Source organism: Motacilla alba, chromosome 2, assembly GCF_015832195.1.
Source record: "Motacilla alba alba isolate MOTALB_02 chromosome 2, Motacilla_alba_V1.0_pri, whole genome shotgun sequence".
Lineage (NCBI taxonomy): Eukaryota > Metazoa > Chordata > Aves > Passeriformes > Motacillidae > Motacilla > Motacilla alba.
This window is the reverse complement of record NC_052017.1, coordinates 44,155,124-44,172,151: the sequence shown is the minus strand read 5'-3', so window position 1 is coordinate 44,172,151 and position 17,028 is coordinate 44,155,124. Positions and strand designations below refer to the sequence as shown.

Below are 17,028 nucleotides of genomic sequence, written 5' to 3'. Positions count from 1 at the left end.
TTGTAGACACTGCAGAGCAGATTCCCAGGCATATGGGCTATTTCTTATACCAAGAAAATAGAAGTTAAAAAAAACCCCAGCACAACAAAACGAGTGATTAATTAACATTTCTCAGCTGTTGACAAATTCTGAGGGTTTTTTCTTAAGAGCACTATATTTTACAACATTAACCATGTCTTTGATTGGATGAAAGTGGAATATTTGAGAAAAAGGTAAAGCCTGTCTAACACCCTACTTTTTATTCTTCTTACTTAGGAGACATAAGGAAGATAAAACCTGCAGGAAAACTCCACCTCCCACTCATGATTCACATGATATTGCCAGCCTGGCTTAATTAGCCCTTTTTGAGAATGCATTTGGTAAGCTCAAACACAATTACCTGACTTAAATTCATCTTGTTGGCTTTTGCCTGATTCTTTTCTTCACATAAATCTTCAGAGATGGCTTTGTTCTTTTTCCACCTTCTTGATCTCTTTTCTAAATCATAATGGACTCCTTCAGTCTCACTGCTGTCCGAATACTCCAAGCTAGTTGCCTGTGGATTGAAATTTACATCTAGTTCCCCATGGAAGTGCTTCTTTTCCATTCTGGGCATATCACTTTGAGTTCTGCTTTGCAACCAGAGAAGTTTGCTAGGTCCTTTAGCTTCCTGGGAAGAGTTTACTGAAGATGTTTCCGAATCGGAGAACAGTGTCTCAGTATTGGTGTATAACCCAGAGGAGGGGGAGGTTACTGCCTGGTGCTGATCGTTGCTATAAACCCACTCGGTGCCATACTGGGAATTGGAGTAATAGAAGTCATCTGGCAATTGTCGAGGTCTCCGCCGCAGCTTGTTCAAGGCCACGTTCCAGTCATAGTCATCCTCACTGTCCGAGCCCATCTCGTCATAGGCAGACACAATGCTGGACTCGTTCTCCAAAGCTTTGAACACCTGACTCTTTGGTTTGGCGAGCATTCGAGGACGAGGCAGAGTGACATTCTGCAAAGCCACCCAGTTTCCATCGGTGCTTTGGAAAACAGAAGGCGGACCTATGGAAAGGAAACGAGAACAACTGTGATCACACTGTGAATGGCTGCTTTTACTTGCCACAGACTGAAAGTTTCAACAAAACCAACAAACAAATTCAAGTGCTGCTGCCACATGAACTCTCCCATGTTGAGAGCCAAGCTGCCCTACTACTTAGAAGCCACCACTTTAAGTCATGGTGATGACTAAAATGGGAGAGTACTTGGACCAAAGTTTTTTTCTAAAAGAATTATTAGGAAAGACTGATGAAACATAAGCACACAGGTATGCATAAATCCTGAGTTTTGTAAATGTCTTTCATTCCGTGTGCAATTCTGGTCCCCCACATTGAAAAGGAAAGATGGAAAAAGAATCAGAGAACAACAGAGGTTGTACCAGGTTCTGAAATGGTGTCCATTCAAGGAATGATTAGGTAAGCCAGAGCTCTGCCATCTGGAGGACAGAAGACTGAGAGAATACACGCTAAAAAAGATGGGGGAATCTCTTCCAACCCAACTACCAGAGGGCATGAAGTGAACCTAGAGAAATCAAGGTTTTAAACAAACAAAAGAAAGTAGCGTGATGCAATGAATACCAGACCTATGGAGCTTCTTGCCTAAGGTTGTTCTGGATGCTTGAAATTATCCGTGATAAAACAGAGATGGCTATGAACATGGAGGAGAAATCCACTAAAATTTACTGAATACAGAAATAGCTGAGATAGTAATGAAATTGACAGTTCTAGAGGTTCAGAGCCTATTTAAGAGGCAGTATAAAAAATACTTGCTTTGTCCTAATCTCTCCTAGACTCTTGCTTATGGCTGCTGTTGTTGTACCCCAGAGTAAATACTAAATCAGCTGATTCTGTCTGACACAAGCACTGCTGCTCTTGTATCCTTCCACATTTTCAGAGTATGTTTCACAACTCCATCAAAACCAAAAAAAGTCACAAATATGCTCAGAAAGTGCTCTTTAACTCTCATAACTCCGAGAATGGTATTTCTTCTAAATTTAGATTTAATTTCCAATCAAAATTGAAAATCCCCCTCATGGGAAATATGGATGTGTGACTACTCTGCCTTCTGCAGCACTTGAAAAATATAAAATGCCATGGATTTACACAGTAATCCAGCCTACTGAATGAACTTTTCAGACTTAAGGATTCCTCCCATGGATTCAAATTTATTTTCAGAAACCTATACAAATACTTAATATAAACCATTAGTTTTCTCATAATGTAAGCAGAATATCACTATTTTCAAATGGACACAGTAGTATCTGGGTCTGTTGTAGAATGTAATTAGGCATTTTGCATTAGATGGTTACAAATACTAGGATGAAAAGAAGATCACTTTTTTTCCTGGAGCTGTTCATTAAGAACATTAGTACGCAGTAAGCTGTGCTTAGTTTAAAAAAACCCCAAATCTGAGGTGCACTACCACCACCAAAACACCCCCACAAAAAAATGAAACAAAAATTAAATTGTAATTAAACTTAAGAGCTATGAGAGTTTTATGACAACTTTTGCATTTCTTACTCATTTAAATCCTTTTGGCTTGTTTTCACTTCCTAAGTTTTAAGTCAATTTAGAGAACTTGAGAAAATACAATTCTTACTCCTGCTTAAAAGAAAAGTGAAATAAGACTAGTTCTCTTACAGTAGTGACCAAGCAAGGATGTAACTGAAGTCAGGTGTGTAAGGAGAACTAATAATTCATTATAGTAACCCCTGATTTTGGAGGAAAAAAACCCAAACAAGCTATCAAGCACAAGAAACTTCTGCTTGTTTACTCTTCTTAAGTATACTAACTAATCTAAGTATAGGGCTCTCCTGAGAGAAAGAACTTTCCTTAAAACATCGTTCATTCAAACAAAGCCAACAGCTGTGCAGGATATAAATCTCCAAAAGGAATTTAATTCAGCTGCACCACATTACACAAATGTAATGGGGAGCCACAAACTTTTTTTCTCCCCCAAACCATATCCCCTTATTCTATTTAATAACACCACGTGAGAATCAGTCAACCAACTTCAGTTAACTGAAGAAAGGACACGATAATAGTTGATTACAACTTAGAGGACAAACAGGGTAGAAAGCAACTGAGACCTCTACATTCAGAAAGCTGACTCAGCTTTATCCCACTTTTATTCAATGTCAAGCACTCCCTCCCTGATTTTTAAAACAAAGTCACTTACTTGAAATAATGTTTTTTTCACACAATTCTTTGGGCATAAACTATAATTCATTCATGTGAAAAGGAAAAAAAAAAGATTTAAGAAGTTTCATCGTAAGACTATTGATAAAGGCTCTTGAGTCACTATTTAAACCAATATGAACTGTAAGCAAAATGAATTGTGAACTACTTTTTGGCTACATGCTTAAAAAGCCCATTGATGTTACCACACCAAACTCTTGGTTGAGATTTCTCTTGTTTTCTGTATCATAACACAAAGCTGCTTATTACTGTATAGGTGAGATCATATTTACAGATATTAGCACAGTCAGCTATTTACTATTAGCTCAACAGGCACCATACTGTCATCACAAATGTGGTTTTTAGATGAAAGAAGCAGAACAAATCCTCTGTGTAGAGCAACCAAAGAAACTGGGTCAATCTGTCGTTCTGCTGTGGTTAAGCAATTGCTAAATACTAAATTGCTCAACAGTTGAATGCAATGGGATTCAAGTGGGTGCCTAAATTTAAGGACCAAATTAACTGCTTTACTGAAAATAGGCCTTCCACTAAAATGGCCAGGAGAAAAACACTTCTGACAGTGGGTTAAGAAATTTACAGAGTAATGCATACTTGCTTAAGTCAGATTTTAGTATTACTTTAATATTAATTTCTTTCACGGGGGAGGAGAAGTATTGAAATTGTCTAAATTTCAGCCTCCCCAGTTATCAACTGGGATTACAGATAAACAAAGTGAACACATGGGCAGCCCCAGTCCCTGATCGCCACCAAACCCAAACACAAATTGTAACTGCTTCTGCTTGCCAGTGCCTAGTGAGGCAGCTGTGGGAGCTACAGCACCAGTGAACTCACCCCACAAAAGAAGTTGTACTGCTTGTTGTTTCTGCTTGTACAACTTCATGAACCAGTGTGCTACAGGGCTACAGGGCTCAGATGGGTTCTACAGCTGCTACAAGAGAAGAAGCAAGAACAGGCAAATCCTGCCACGGGATGACAACACAACACTTGGAGCCAGGGAATGCTGCTGCAATGAGTTCAGCTGTTCCCCTTGTGCAACTGTAAGGGTAAAAACTAATCAACACTATGGTGAGGGAATTTCCTGGTGCTACACTCTTGTGGCCTCGCAAATGCCTCAGCCAGAACAAGGGAGGCAATGGGACCGCCCCAAGAGCAGGAGCCACAACTGCAGAAGCACAGAAGGGTTAGGTTGGAAGGGACCACAGTGGGTCAGCTGGTCCAACCAACCTGCACATGGCACAGGATTGCATCCAGGTTCTTGAATATCTTCAGCGAGGGGGACTCCACAGCATCTCTGGGCAACCTGTTCCAGCGCTTGGTCACCTGCATAGTGAAGAAGTTCTTTCTCATATCCAGGTGGAACTTTCTGTGCATCAGTTTCTGCCTGTTACTTCTTGTCCTATTGCTTGGCACCACTGAGCAGAGCCTGGATTCATCCTCTGACACCTTATACACATTGATATCTTCTACAGTTACAACCTATCTTTATGTCATCTAGAAGTAAGGAGGGAATTGCATTCTATCCCAGGGTGCTGATTCAGGCAGGAATGGAGCTGACTTGAAAAGCTGCTCACCATCCATCATCCCCATTTACATCCACACCTATTGCATGATGACAGTGGTCAGATCCAGGGAAGCTGCTGGTCTGTGAAGTTCTTACACATACAGCTTCCTCAGACTAGTCTGGAAGCACCAGTGAGTAGGGCTGCACAGAACACTGCATTTGTGAATTCATCAGGGTTGAAAATAAAGTTGTAAGGAGGAATTCTAAATGTAAATTATTTTAATGACTGGCTCACCACATAACCTCATGAACAGTTACTCTGTGTCATGGAAGGGATACAATGGGCTGCAAACTCCTTCGACTGGAGGACAGGTTACCCATGACAAAGAAAGGCCCTTGAGCTCTTGCGTCTTAGAAGCCCTGAAATGTATCCTAACTAGTTGTCTAAATTTTGTAGCAGTCCAAAATCAACTTCACAAAGACCCAAATTTTGAATACTTTTTTTTAAAAGAAAGTTAAGATGAGCAATGACATAGCCCAATGAAATTGTGACACAACAACATCAAATATACATTTTACATGTGACCTCTGAAAGCACAAAGGTCAGCAGAAATGCCCTAGAGAAGGTCCTTGCTTAAAGCTGTATTTATTCCACACGTGAGTGAGAACCAAAAAAAGAATCTTATTCGTACTAGAAATATTTACTTGTTTCATTTAGCCTGTCTACACTCTTCCAGCTGGGTAAAGCAGAGCGCTTGCGTTCCTTCTGCTTCCTGGACTGTCCCTTTTGCTGCCTCCCAAGAGCCTCGGCCACAGATGATGCAGGGTCTTGTCCTTTACTGGCCATATCTTCACTAGCCAGGGAGAATGCAGACTGAGACCTCTGTGGGATTAAAAATCAGAGAGTGAAATTTAAAACCAGATGAAGTTAATTGTTCAACTCTTTACCATAATTAGTGTTCAGTTACCCGTGGAAGTGTGAGATCTGCTAACATCACAACTGGGATTTAATGTATTCAAAAGAATTCAGCATTAGATTGCTTATTTATGTGCATTTCTGATGCTATGAAAAGAGGCAGGAAATTGTTTATACTACCATGGACCAGATGGAGAGAAATAATTAAGGTGAAGTTGTTGGGAATGTGCTTGGTGAGGACTGATATCGAACTGCTTTGACTCAAGTTAGCCAGAAAGGGATCCCATAGTGGTGAGACATGATGATCTATTGTTGGCTCAACAGGCCATCTGGTGTAACAATTTGCAGAAGTTAAAAATTGAAAAAAAAGCAAACAAACAGCCTGTTCCCCAGAAATAGATATGCAACTCAACTGATTTTAATGCAGAATTCTGTTTGCTAGGACATACATACATAACACCCAATATGCTGAGCAGTTTTATTCCATCTTACTAATGAACTCAACTTAGCCTACAGTTGCACATCTGTTTAATTCTAGGAGGGTCACATTTTAAGGCATAGTAAGATAAAATACTATTGTAATTTTTAATCAGCCTGACTGCTACTGAGGGGGTAGGGATCTGCCTTTGGTTCTACATATACACATCAGATTTTAGTTTTGACCTAGGCACAGAGAAGTCAGTCAGTTACAGAAGACACATTTAAATTTGGCCCATTTTAAAAAGCTTTGAGTCCTGTCAGTGTCCTGCTGATTTCAGCAGAACTCACACTTGCATATCAAATCACGTATGTAGTTGTAGAAACAAGGCTTTCAGAGTTCGAGTCAAGTTGCCTTCCCAGCAGAGTCAGTAGAAGACCGTATGTGCCAGGTTTTCAAGTGGCTCAGCTGCTTTGCACAGGCCAAGTTGGCACTCTCAAATCTTTGTACATTTTTAGTGATGTTCAAATTATAAATAATTAACCTAATTTGTTACTCTCAAAAGGGCCAGTCTTTGCTTGTATCAGAGGTCTGCTTTGCACTGGTGCAGGTGAGATAAAGGAGAACTTGACTTTCAGCTATTTTCAAGTCCCTTCAGTTCCCAGGACATTGCTGGGAGTCCTGCTGGCTTGAAAGCCACACTTATACCACTTTCTGTCTGCACCTCCTCTCATCTGAAATGCTCCTCTGTGGGACCCATGTACCATGCCGGAAGATTTAATTACATGCAAATCTTCCTGTATCCTTGGCTCAGCAGTAAAACTAAACTCAATTAAGCACAAGGGTTTAGTTTGGCTTCTGAATTGATGAAGGAAAGCCAAAATTATTGCTCTAGTATTTTTTACATTTTCTATAACTAAAACTTTGTTAATCTTGTCCATACAAAGATGATATCCATATCAAAGATGATGTCCATACTAATATGATGCATTGGAGTGTTTTCTTTCAAATTTAGTGATATAAACTATTCACAAGAAGTTTGAAGTAATTTTACTATAGGGAATCTTTCAGGTGCATCACTTTTCCAAGTCAGCCATATTCAAGTGTGTATTTAGTCTGTTCCAAACCTAGAATTAGATCTTTCACTGATCAAGATCATCTGAATCCTTCTTAACCATGAAAAAGTAATTAAAAATAATTTAATGCAATGCATACAGGTACATAAATTGTTTCACCATAGGGAATTTGCTCATGAACTTTGATTTTATCCTGGCAGGATATGTGGACAATATAAACAATTATGCCACAAATTTGCCACCTGAACTGTGCTGAGTTTTAACTGTGCTGTGGTTCACTTCACTTCACTTCATTGTAAAGTTAGAACTACCAAACTTGCCATGCTTTCAATAAATTAGGTCTGGTGTCTGCTGCATCTTTTGAAATCTTTGTGTTGAAGTTGTTATATTCTGGAAGCAGCAAGTTGTTGTGGCTGTCCATGAATATTCTCTCAGGGCACATTCTTCTTCCATGTACATATACAAACACGAGAGATAAGAGATGCTGAAGACCCAGAAGAAGGAATAGCCTACAGGTCAATCAGTAGTACCTATTTTCCCTTATTACTCAAAGAAGTGGATCTTTAAGAAGAATATCAGGAAGAACTTTAGTCTGTAAAAGGATAACTGAGACTCTGATAACGAGAGCCATCTTTATGTTTGACAGCTTTCCTGTTTTATTTAAATGGCAGCTTCTTGTGTGCCTTCTCACTTCTTCATAAACACCACAATAAAGTCATGCCATCACAGTGATGGCAGCATCTTCTCTTTGCTCTCAGCTCACCTAAGACCTGCCAGCAGCTTAACCCTGACAAGGCAGAACTTGGAAGGGGCTGCAAAACCTCCTGAAGTAGCTGGGCACTCCTGCCCTAAGGCTGATGCTTTGGCAGCAAAGCTGTGGCCAGCAGTGCCTGAGCAATTTAAAGCCAGCTCAGGTGCATCCACACTATAGGGCAGATAAGCTTTCAGAGACACAACAGCCTGAAGAATTTAAAAAGGAGAAGATGAACAGCCTGAAGGATGAAAGGAACTGAAAAACAAGGAAGCACAGAAAAGTGGACACAGTCCCATGTAGTGTAGTAGCCTAGGATCTGAAATAAGCTCAACCAAACAAGCTTATCTAGCAAAAAGCTGATTTTTTTAAAGTTGTGTGCTAAAACTTTTGGGTCAGATCAGAGGGAGGCTGCTCTCCACAGTTTGCAAGGTCTCTGTGGAGCAGGAAATTGGTATTAGGCAGGAACTACTGCTAAGAAAATTTCCCAGGAAATCCAGTTGAAATACAGCGAGGGGTAAAGCTTGTGGTGCCTCCAAAGCTTGGCTTGAGGCCATCCTCATTATTTTTCTACACTTTGTGTGAATTTTTTATAAAATCTGTCTTGGACTGCTCTGCTGGATGTACTACCTCTTCTCACTGAGGATGGTTCAATGTCACAGAAGGCTCAAGGAGAGAAAAGAAATGGCATGATAAAATAGCTTGGCTGCACCCCTACATTTAGACCCTTAAAAAGGGAGACAATGTTGAACTTGCACTCTTCACTACTACAGTTGCAGGTCTCTGTAGTTCTTGTACTTGGAGAGACTGAAATGATCAAGAAGTACCAATGTTCTAATAAGCTCCAATTCAGAAGAATATATATAAGTAGAGGATTAGGTTATTTCTTGTTCTGAAATTTGGTTTTAGGTAGGGCTAGAGGGAGAGATAGTAGAATTGTTTTTACGCAGACAAGCAGGAGTGGAAAGAAAGCATAAACATTCATCCCAGAGCAGTTCAAATCACTGGTAGCACTGATAGTAACAAAAAAAAGGAGTGTCAATAGCCAAGCCTGGTGTAGGAACCGGACAGAAGCACATCCTGGCATGAGAACAAACCAGTCTAAATTGACTGCATTTTTCAGAGCACAAAAGCAAATGTTTGTGTACAAGTTTATCTCCAATCAATTAGCAGCCCGGACTCATGACTCTTATCTGAAATGCAAACGACCTCAAGACCTTCTTTTGTTGTTTTTGCAAATAAAGAGCAAAATAGAAAGTTAGTTATTTAGTGTGAGGCAACACAGCAAAAGCCCTCATCCTGGCTGGCACACTTGCATCAATTTAACTCAGCCAGCACCACTAACTCGCCCTACAGCTGCAGCATGGGCTACGTCCTCCTTCTCTGTGGGCTGACTTCACTGCTGCACTGACCTGTGCAGGCAGCAGAAGCACACATAACTGTGCTGCATCAGTGCCTCTCTTCTTCACAGAGGTAACAGCTCAACTGTAGAGCCATTGAGGACGTCTTTCCCTTGGGGACATTTGTATGGGAAGCAAAACACTGTAAACAAGGGAACAGGCTTGAGAAGCCTGCTTGGGGGCTGATGCTCCATGTGGTTTCCCTGTGAATGGATGCAGGGAGGTACTGGAAGTAAGGCTGGCTACTCTGATAGGCTCTTGGATCGGTTTGCTTTGGAACAAGGGATTTTTACTGACCAAATGAAGGAACCATGTCTCTCAAGCTTTATCAACTGCCTACATGCTTGGACTGCATCAAGATTTCAGGGCAGAAGAACCAAAAGCGTCCTAAAAAAATTAAAGGAGTCTAGATACAATTTTCAAAATAAGGCAGGAATGTAGGAACTTTGGTTTTGGTTTATAAAGACATGAGATGTCAAGAAAGGAGCTAAAGATACTTGGTGTATTTCCTAGCCAGAAGATCTGCTTCCTCAGCAAACAAAAACCCCAACCCATCCACCAAGTGCTATTTTAGGTGTATTTATGTGTTAAAAATGACAAGGCTGCCCTGTAAGTTTGCAGTCAGACACTGCTGGATTCTGCAGCAAATTGGGGCATCAGCAGATGGCACTGCAGCCCCGCAGATCATTTGCTGTGCTCTGCACACACCCCCCCAGAGGCAGGTGCTGGATGCTGGACAGTGCAGCACAGCTCATAAAATACAGCTGGGGTATTGACAGACATTTCTAGACACTTGAGTTAGATGAGTTCCCCGCCAAATCCTGCCTAGTGGCACCTCCTGTGACATGTTTCTTTCAATTACAGACACAATGCTATCCTTATTTTTTAAAATCCCTCTTCATGGATTTCAGTTGCCAGTTTATAATGTCTGGATGGAGAGAACTCAGCCTTCATTTTTCACTACACTAGAACTAAAAGGAATAATTTTATTCGTTGATGGCCTTCATTAAAGAAAATTAAAAAAAGACAAAGTGGTTTCTGAAGATTAGAGAAGGAAGCAGTGAATAAAAAGTAATCCCATCTTCCATTACTTAAAAAAAATAAATATTCCATTTTCTATCAGTAACAATTTACGAGCTCACTCTTCTGAACACTGAATAAATAGAAGGCAAACAAGTAATCAAAAGCAAGAACAACTTTGTAAACCATTATAAAGACTATTGAGTCTAATGTTGATAATCTATAGATTCTTTACCTTGAACAAACTGCCTTATAGCTATGCATGTTGTTTAGAGAGACAACATGAAGATTTTGCAATAAAAGATGAAAAAGTCTGGGTTTTCTCCAAAAGATTAAAAATAATTCCTCTTTCTCCTAAAGAAAATCCAAAATGGTAACTCAAAATAGGTCCCAAAAGTATCTGATGGGACTTTACAATTGGATCATGCATGTTTTGCCCCCACTTCCCTCCTATTTCATCCTGCTTCCACCCTTACATTATGCTTCAGTCTGGTATAACTAGTGAAACAGTAATTTATTCTGCAATCATTTGGAATAGATCAAGGATTCTCTCATGTCCAGGAGGGATTGGGAACCCCAGGTGTCATGGGGCAGCTGCAGGGTCACCACAGCAGGAGCCCATGCAGGCACAGGGATCTCAACACCCATGCTGAGGGCAGGAACCTCTGGATTTAGGCAGCAGAATTCTGTGCTGGGCAAGCTCTGACCTGGGCTTTGAGGACTACCTTGTTTATTCTGGGAATCAACCAAGAACTGACACATGAACTTAGATGACTTAAATGCAACCTTATTCATCCCCTCTTCTCCCTTGCAGATTCTGCAGCTATGCCTGCCAGTGGTGCAGCAAATCCCCTTCTCAGCTGTGCTCTGTGAATATAATCAATGCACAGACAGAACCAGTAGGTCTGGTAGCAAATACAGTATCAATTCCTAAGCATTAACAGTTTATGCATCCTTTGGTAAGAAAACTCCCACACCAGGAAGGAGACAGTATGAGCTTGCAAATGATGCCGCTCTGCCACAGCCTATTTATCCTGGAAGTGATTTTTGCTCTGCTCAAATGTATGCAGTCCAGACATCTAGCAGTGGGAGTGAAATACCAAGGGTTTCGAGCATCTGTTCCTTAGTTAATCTTGTATGTGGAAAAGGATCTGTTAACAACCTTCTAAAAAAGGGCAAGAACAGGCAGATTTTCACACTCAATTGAAAGAAAATTCCCTCCTAACCACCCCTTGTGGATATCCCAGCCATCGGGCAAACCCTTGAACAGCAGGCTGGGAGAAAGCAAAGATGACTGCTCCCTCTCCTGCAAAAGGCTTAGAACATATGTCCTTCAAGGGTAGACCCAAGCTGGCTTTTTGTTCACTAGTGACTGACATATCCTGGCTGCAACTGATTGTTTCTATCCTTCTACTGGCCTCTTAGACATCTGATTCCCTTAAAAGCACCGCTCCTTTAAAAAGACTACAAAAATACTGATTAGCTAATCAGGAATGGGTCTGTCAGCAGGATGAATGCACAGCTGTGTAGTAATATGTAGAGCCACATTTAGGTACACATTTATTTTGGTTCAGTTTGGATTAGCTGACCTTGGTTAACCAGATGGAGAGGAGTATTCTAAGGGAGAGAGACAAGAGATTATTCCTCAACAAACCCATTGCTGGTGGACATGCCAGTAGCTCTGCACCATCACCTATAGTGTAAAAAAAAAAAGGAAAAAAAAGCTAGCCCCACATGTGAAAGTGCTACTGCTTTGTTTGCAAGGAATTTGTAAACTAGTAATAGTGGACAGTTCATATTGATCCCAGAATATGAGTATAAACAGCCCTTTATTGTACTTCTGAGGTTAACAATTAAGGGAAGTGCTAGGAGCACAGAATAACATAGTTTGATTATTGTAATGACTTTATGTGAGCAAGTCTATTTAAGTATGTGGAACAGAGGTTAGATAATACCAATGCAACTCTAATCCATGCAATGCCTTTACAAGCTACCCTTATGCATTTAGCCATTATTGCTTCTCACATGTTCACCCAGAGCCCATTCTTTTTCCCTCCTCCCACACTTTGAATGTTGTATGACATGTCCTGAAAAAACCTAAACAAATGAAACTAAGAACAAAGAGGGAAGACACTTCCCAGTTTGAAGACACTGAAATCTCAGTTAGTATCCTGCAGTGACAGTATTACCATTTTACTTGCAGAAGAGAAACAGGAATAGCAAAAGCCAGATCTCTGCTTCTGGTGTAGGAGAGGAGGATTTTGCTTTGCTACTAGCACACCTCTCTGGAAGAGTGTTTGTATTTAAGAGGGTAGGGGGAGGAGGTGAGTTGGCACCCATGTTTCAGGTCTAACTGCAGCCCTACACGTAAACACACCTCTTTTTCAAGTGAATACTCTTCACTAAACACATTCTTCTTTTTTTATCCATCTCTAGGTGTCTCAGTTCCCTGCGCAACCTTTCATGTCCTGTTCTGACCCTCATCTACAAAGCTGCGCTCAGCACAGCACTCACCCATCAGAGAGAATCACTGTATGTCCTACTCAAACACCAGAGGAAGCCTTAAGTGTTCTGTGTTTATTTACTTCTTCCTCTGGCAATATACACCCTGATTTAATCTAAAAACAAAGTAAGGTTTGTCAGGCCGCCCTACTCTGAGCATCACAGGTTTTAAGTTAGACCTGAAAATTCTGCGAAACCCAGAAATGCATTACGATAGCATCTTTAAAACAAAATGAAGCTGCAAGAACAACATATGAGCTTAATTATTTGGAAAATTACATTATACAATTACCACCCTTCTCCTTCCTCCTAGTCCCATTCCTGCCTTAAAACCTATCTTGGTTGGCTGACACTAAGCACAATGCAGCTGAATGTAGTCTGCATGGGCTCAATCATGTACCAAGCATCCAAAACTGTCTTGGAAGTTTGTCAAGTGCATGGATAGTACTGTGAAACCAAAAATCAGTAATCTTATGCTAGAGATACATCTCAAGAAGAATTCAAGAAGAAGAGAAGAACTCAAGAGAGTTGAGAAGAATTGAGAAGAACTAATTGAGAAGAACTCAAGCTACACAGACAACTTTAAAAGCACAATCCTATAGTGTTCAGCTTTGCACTGATTATTTAGCAACCTGAGCCTTAAAATCTGGCACTAGTTGCTGAGTCAGAATCACAGACTAGTTGTATCCTATCCTTCTGCAGCATTGGAAAGAGGAAAACCAACCATATTACCATGGACAGAGCCTTCTTAATCTGAAATCCAGACTGTTTTTGCAGTGAGATTACAATGTTACAGTGCCACCTGTGGAGTCAGCAGATGCCAGTATTATTTGTAACCTGGAAAGTATTTAGAGAAAGCTGGATCTTCAAGTAATATATATTAATGAAAAAGACACATTGTTTTTAGAACACCAAATGCTTTTCCATCTCAAAATTCACTGTTCTTTCCCATTCTGTGCAAAGAAGATGGTGCTGCAGTTGGCTTCTTTCAAATGAAACAATACAGCAAATAACCCATTGGGATCCAGCTGATGGGCTTCTGGATAAATGCACACCTGCCTCACTGGAAGTAGGTCCCAGCAATATGTGCCATGCAACCTTCTGATGCCAGCTCCTGTATAAAAGTTAAATGCTCCATCTTCCCTCTGACATGACACATTTATTTATTAGACATAAATATGATGTTTCTGATGCAGTCATTGACAGGTAGGAACTGATGTCAGCTGGTACCTACAGTGCTATGCCTCACTCATCTGAAGTTGCTCTCCCACTATGCTGCATGACTGCTAAACAGAATTCCTCCTCAAAAAGGTTTCCTTCAAGCACTTTTGTTTGAGACAAATCTTAAAAGGTACAGAGCATCTGCAAAACCTCCAGGGATTTCCAAAGCAGTGTTAAACCTCAAACTTGTGGAACCTTCCTTTTTTTAAATAAATCAAATGGAGGAAAAAAAAAGGATGAAAATATAAACAACTTGCAGTACACTGTGGACCTTAAAATTAGCTTAACCAGTATACTTCTGCTTCCCCTGAGGTGCATCATAATGTGTATTTAATGAAATCCTCCTTTTCCCTATATCCCTAGCTGTTTTATATACTATAAATTATGGATGAGCTTCTGTTTATATATGCAATCTTTATGCTGTAAAATAAAGACCACTAATACAGCACTTAAAACACACCAGGGTGCCTTCACTCCATCAATGTTTAAATGGGATACAATTTGCCAACTGGTCGTTTGCTCTCTGGCTGGCAGTGATGTACGGCAGGCAAACTGGACTGAGAGAACAGAGAAGCATGCACCCATTGCTCTGCACTCCTCCTATCCCAACACTGCACAGCCTTTGCTTATTGGTAATGAGAAACAGATGGTGCCATCCATCTCTTTTTATGAGATGAGGAAATAAAATATTCAGCCCTATTTCACTATTTTAACATGGGCGAAGTTTCTCAAAGAAATCTAAGAGGGAAAAAAAAGAAGAAGAGAATGTCTATAGCTACTAGCACACCATACTACTGCAGTTAAACAATCAGTACTATAGTTTGGAAGGGGAAAGTGAGGAACCTTAACTAGTTTAATCACTTTTTCAAAGCAAGCGGTTTTGGATGAGCAGGGAGGTAATGCAGGACTTCCAGAGACCACCAGAAGTTTCTGGCTGATATGGATGACCTATACACAAATAGCTGTGATAAAAAGAAAAATTTCCTGGCAGGTGAAACCACCTGTATTTATTACAGCACCCTCTGACACTGTAAGAAGTAACTTTGGTAATAAAAAGCAATGCAACAATAAACATGGGTTTCTAAAGGCCAGTGTTACAGCATGCGATTGTCATGTGTTTAATATTATTATTTTCATTGCACTAGCAAAAGCACATGTATTATCTTCTGCACAGAAGACAAAAAAATTCCTCCAAGATAAATTTTCAGTCTTAAATTATGAAATTCTGACTGCTTTAAGATTTGCTATCCTTACCTCCCTTTCCCTGGCATGCCTATCTTTCTGTTAACCATATTTCTTCTTTCCTTTGATTTAATCTATCCTGCCTTTGCTAATTTGTTAGCCTGTATACCAAAGAAGTACTTGAACAGGGGAAGTTCTAGTTAAATAACCTTTATTGGGAAACAGGTTCATGTACCTAACTCTGTCAAACTAATTGTCTCCTTGGATAGCTTTGATAGAAAAAAAATGAAAACTTGTTTTTCTTATTCCTTCCCTTTGGATTGTTGTGGCCACTGTGTCTGTCCACATAAACCTTGGTTACACTAGGAACACCTGTGCTAAAAAATCTCTTGCAGCAGACCCCTTGTTAGCTGTGGTGTGTACTAATATGAAAAGGTTTTTATCATTACAGGCAGATCTCTGCCTAAACTAAGTCATCACACACAGATCAATATTAGGATGTATATACAGAAATCAAGAGTTTGGGTTTTTTTTTTGTCAACTTAATGTCATCACTAAGAAAACTTTACGTATTGTAGTGGAATCCAAGAAGATTTGCTGTTATAGACTTGGACTCAAGAGTTCCTGAGAGGCAGTAAGGAGCTTTGCCTGGAATGGGCATAGGGCCTCTCTGCCAGCTTCTCTAGAAGCTAAGTTTTGTTATGGAAAGAAAAAAAAATTGCAATTCTTTTGGCAAAATGATAACTGTGTCACACAATATACAGAAGAGAAAGTGATGTGGTTTAGTCCTGCAAATCTGCTGACAGATGCATGCTTCCCATTTGTCATTGAATGAAAAAAAGTGGAATGGAAAGCAAGCTCAGAAAGGGAATTTGAGTTGTTTCAGCACTGTTGATGAGAATCAACTTGAGCAGGCTGCAAGTGCTCTACATTCACTCTGCACAAATTGCCTTTCAGTAGACTTTCCAGGGACTTTAATTGTGTTATCCAACAGCCTAACAGAAGTGCAACTATCTTAGCTATGGGAATGACAGGAGCTATACTTCCTTTACAAGGGCGTCTGGTCATACTAATAAAAATCTCCTCTACTCAGAGCAAAGCAAAAATAAACATACACACAATTCAAAGGAGAAAAGAAGAAGATAACACAACCCTAGCAGAGCAAAAGGCAGAAACTAAATTTATGGGAGAGATGAAACAAGTCACAGCAGATGGCCAAATTCATTCATGTTCCTTAAAACACTCTGGAAAGACAGTTGGAACAAATGGTGAAAAATGTGGCAGAAGACCCTGTACGAAGAGGTAGTGTGTCCTTATAAAATACCGTACACATCTGGATCTCTTGTACTGACTGATGGCTACAGAATTTTTGAAGTTGTTTGCACCTTAGTGTGACATTTCTACTTCTCCAGTGTTTTTCTCAAAGTCTACTATTACTCAAACCACTGAGCCTCCTTCTGGCAAAAAAAATCAGGAATAAATTGTTACTTCAGAAGAGAATTTCATAATGTGGAGTTCAAAGTTAACTTTCCAAACGCAGAACAGGCTTCTGGTATAATGACTGAGGGTTTGAACAGCGTTTTTCTCTGAGTCCTGTCCTTAAGAAAGAAAACTCATTTGAGTCAGATACAAAATTAACTCTCTCTCTCCTGGCTTTTATATTCCACAAACAACTTGCCTAGGAGCAACAGAGCAAAGCATTTAAATCATGCTCACCCTAACTTATGATCACTTATTAACAGCGGGATATAACAGGCAGTATCCCTTCATTCTGCAAATAGTTAGAAGACTAGGATGCAAGTCTGTATCTCAGCAACTCT

General features: G+C 40.1%; 1 protein-coding gene across 8 annotated transcripts in view; it reads right to left on the bottom strand.

Annotated features, from left to right (window-relative positions):
* The window catches only part of LOC119698119 (myosin VIIA and Rab interacting protein), a 206,314-nt gene that overhangs the window by 31,174 nt on the left and 158,112 nt on the right, over positions 1-17,028 (bottom strand). For 5 of the 8 annotated variants that reach the window (XM_038129701.1, XM_038129694.1, XM_038129699.1 and 2 more), the window contains exons 9-11: positions 5,428-5,605; positions 4,446-4,541; positions 380-1,029 (exon numbers count right to left, since the gene is read on the bottom strand). In XM_038129701.1, coding sequence (XP_037985629.1) covers positions 380-1,029; positions 4,446-4,541; positions 5,428-5,605 — 924 coding nt within the window. The remainder of the gene's footprint in view (positions 1-379; positions 1,030-4,445; positions 4,542-5,427; positions 5,606-17,028) is intronic. The other 3 variants (XM_038129698.1, XM_038129697.1, XM_038129700.1) reach the window with 1 other exon arrangement.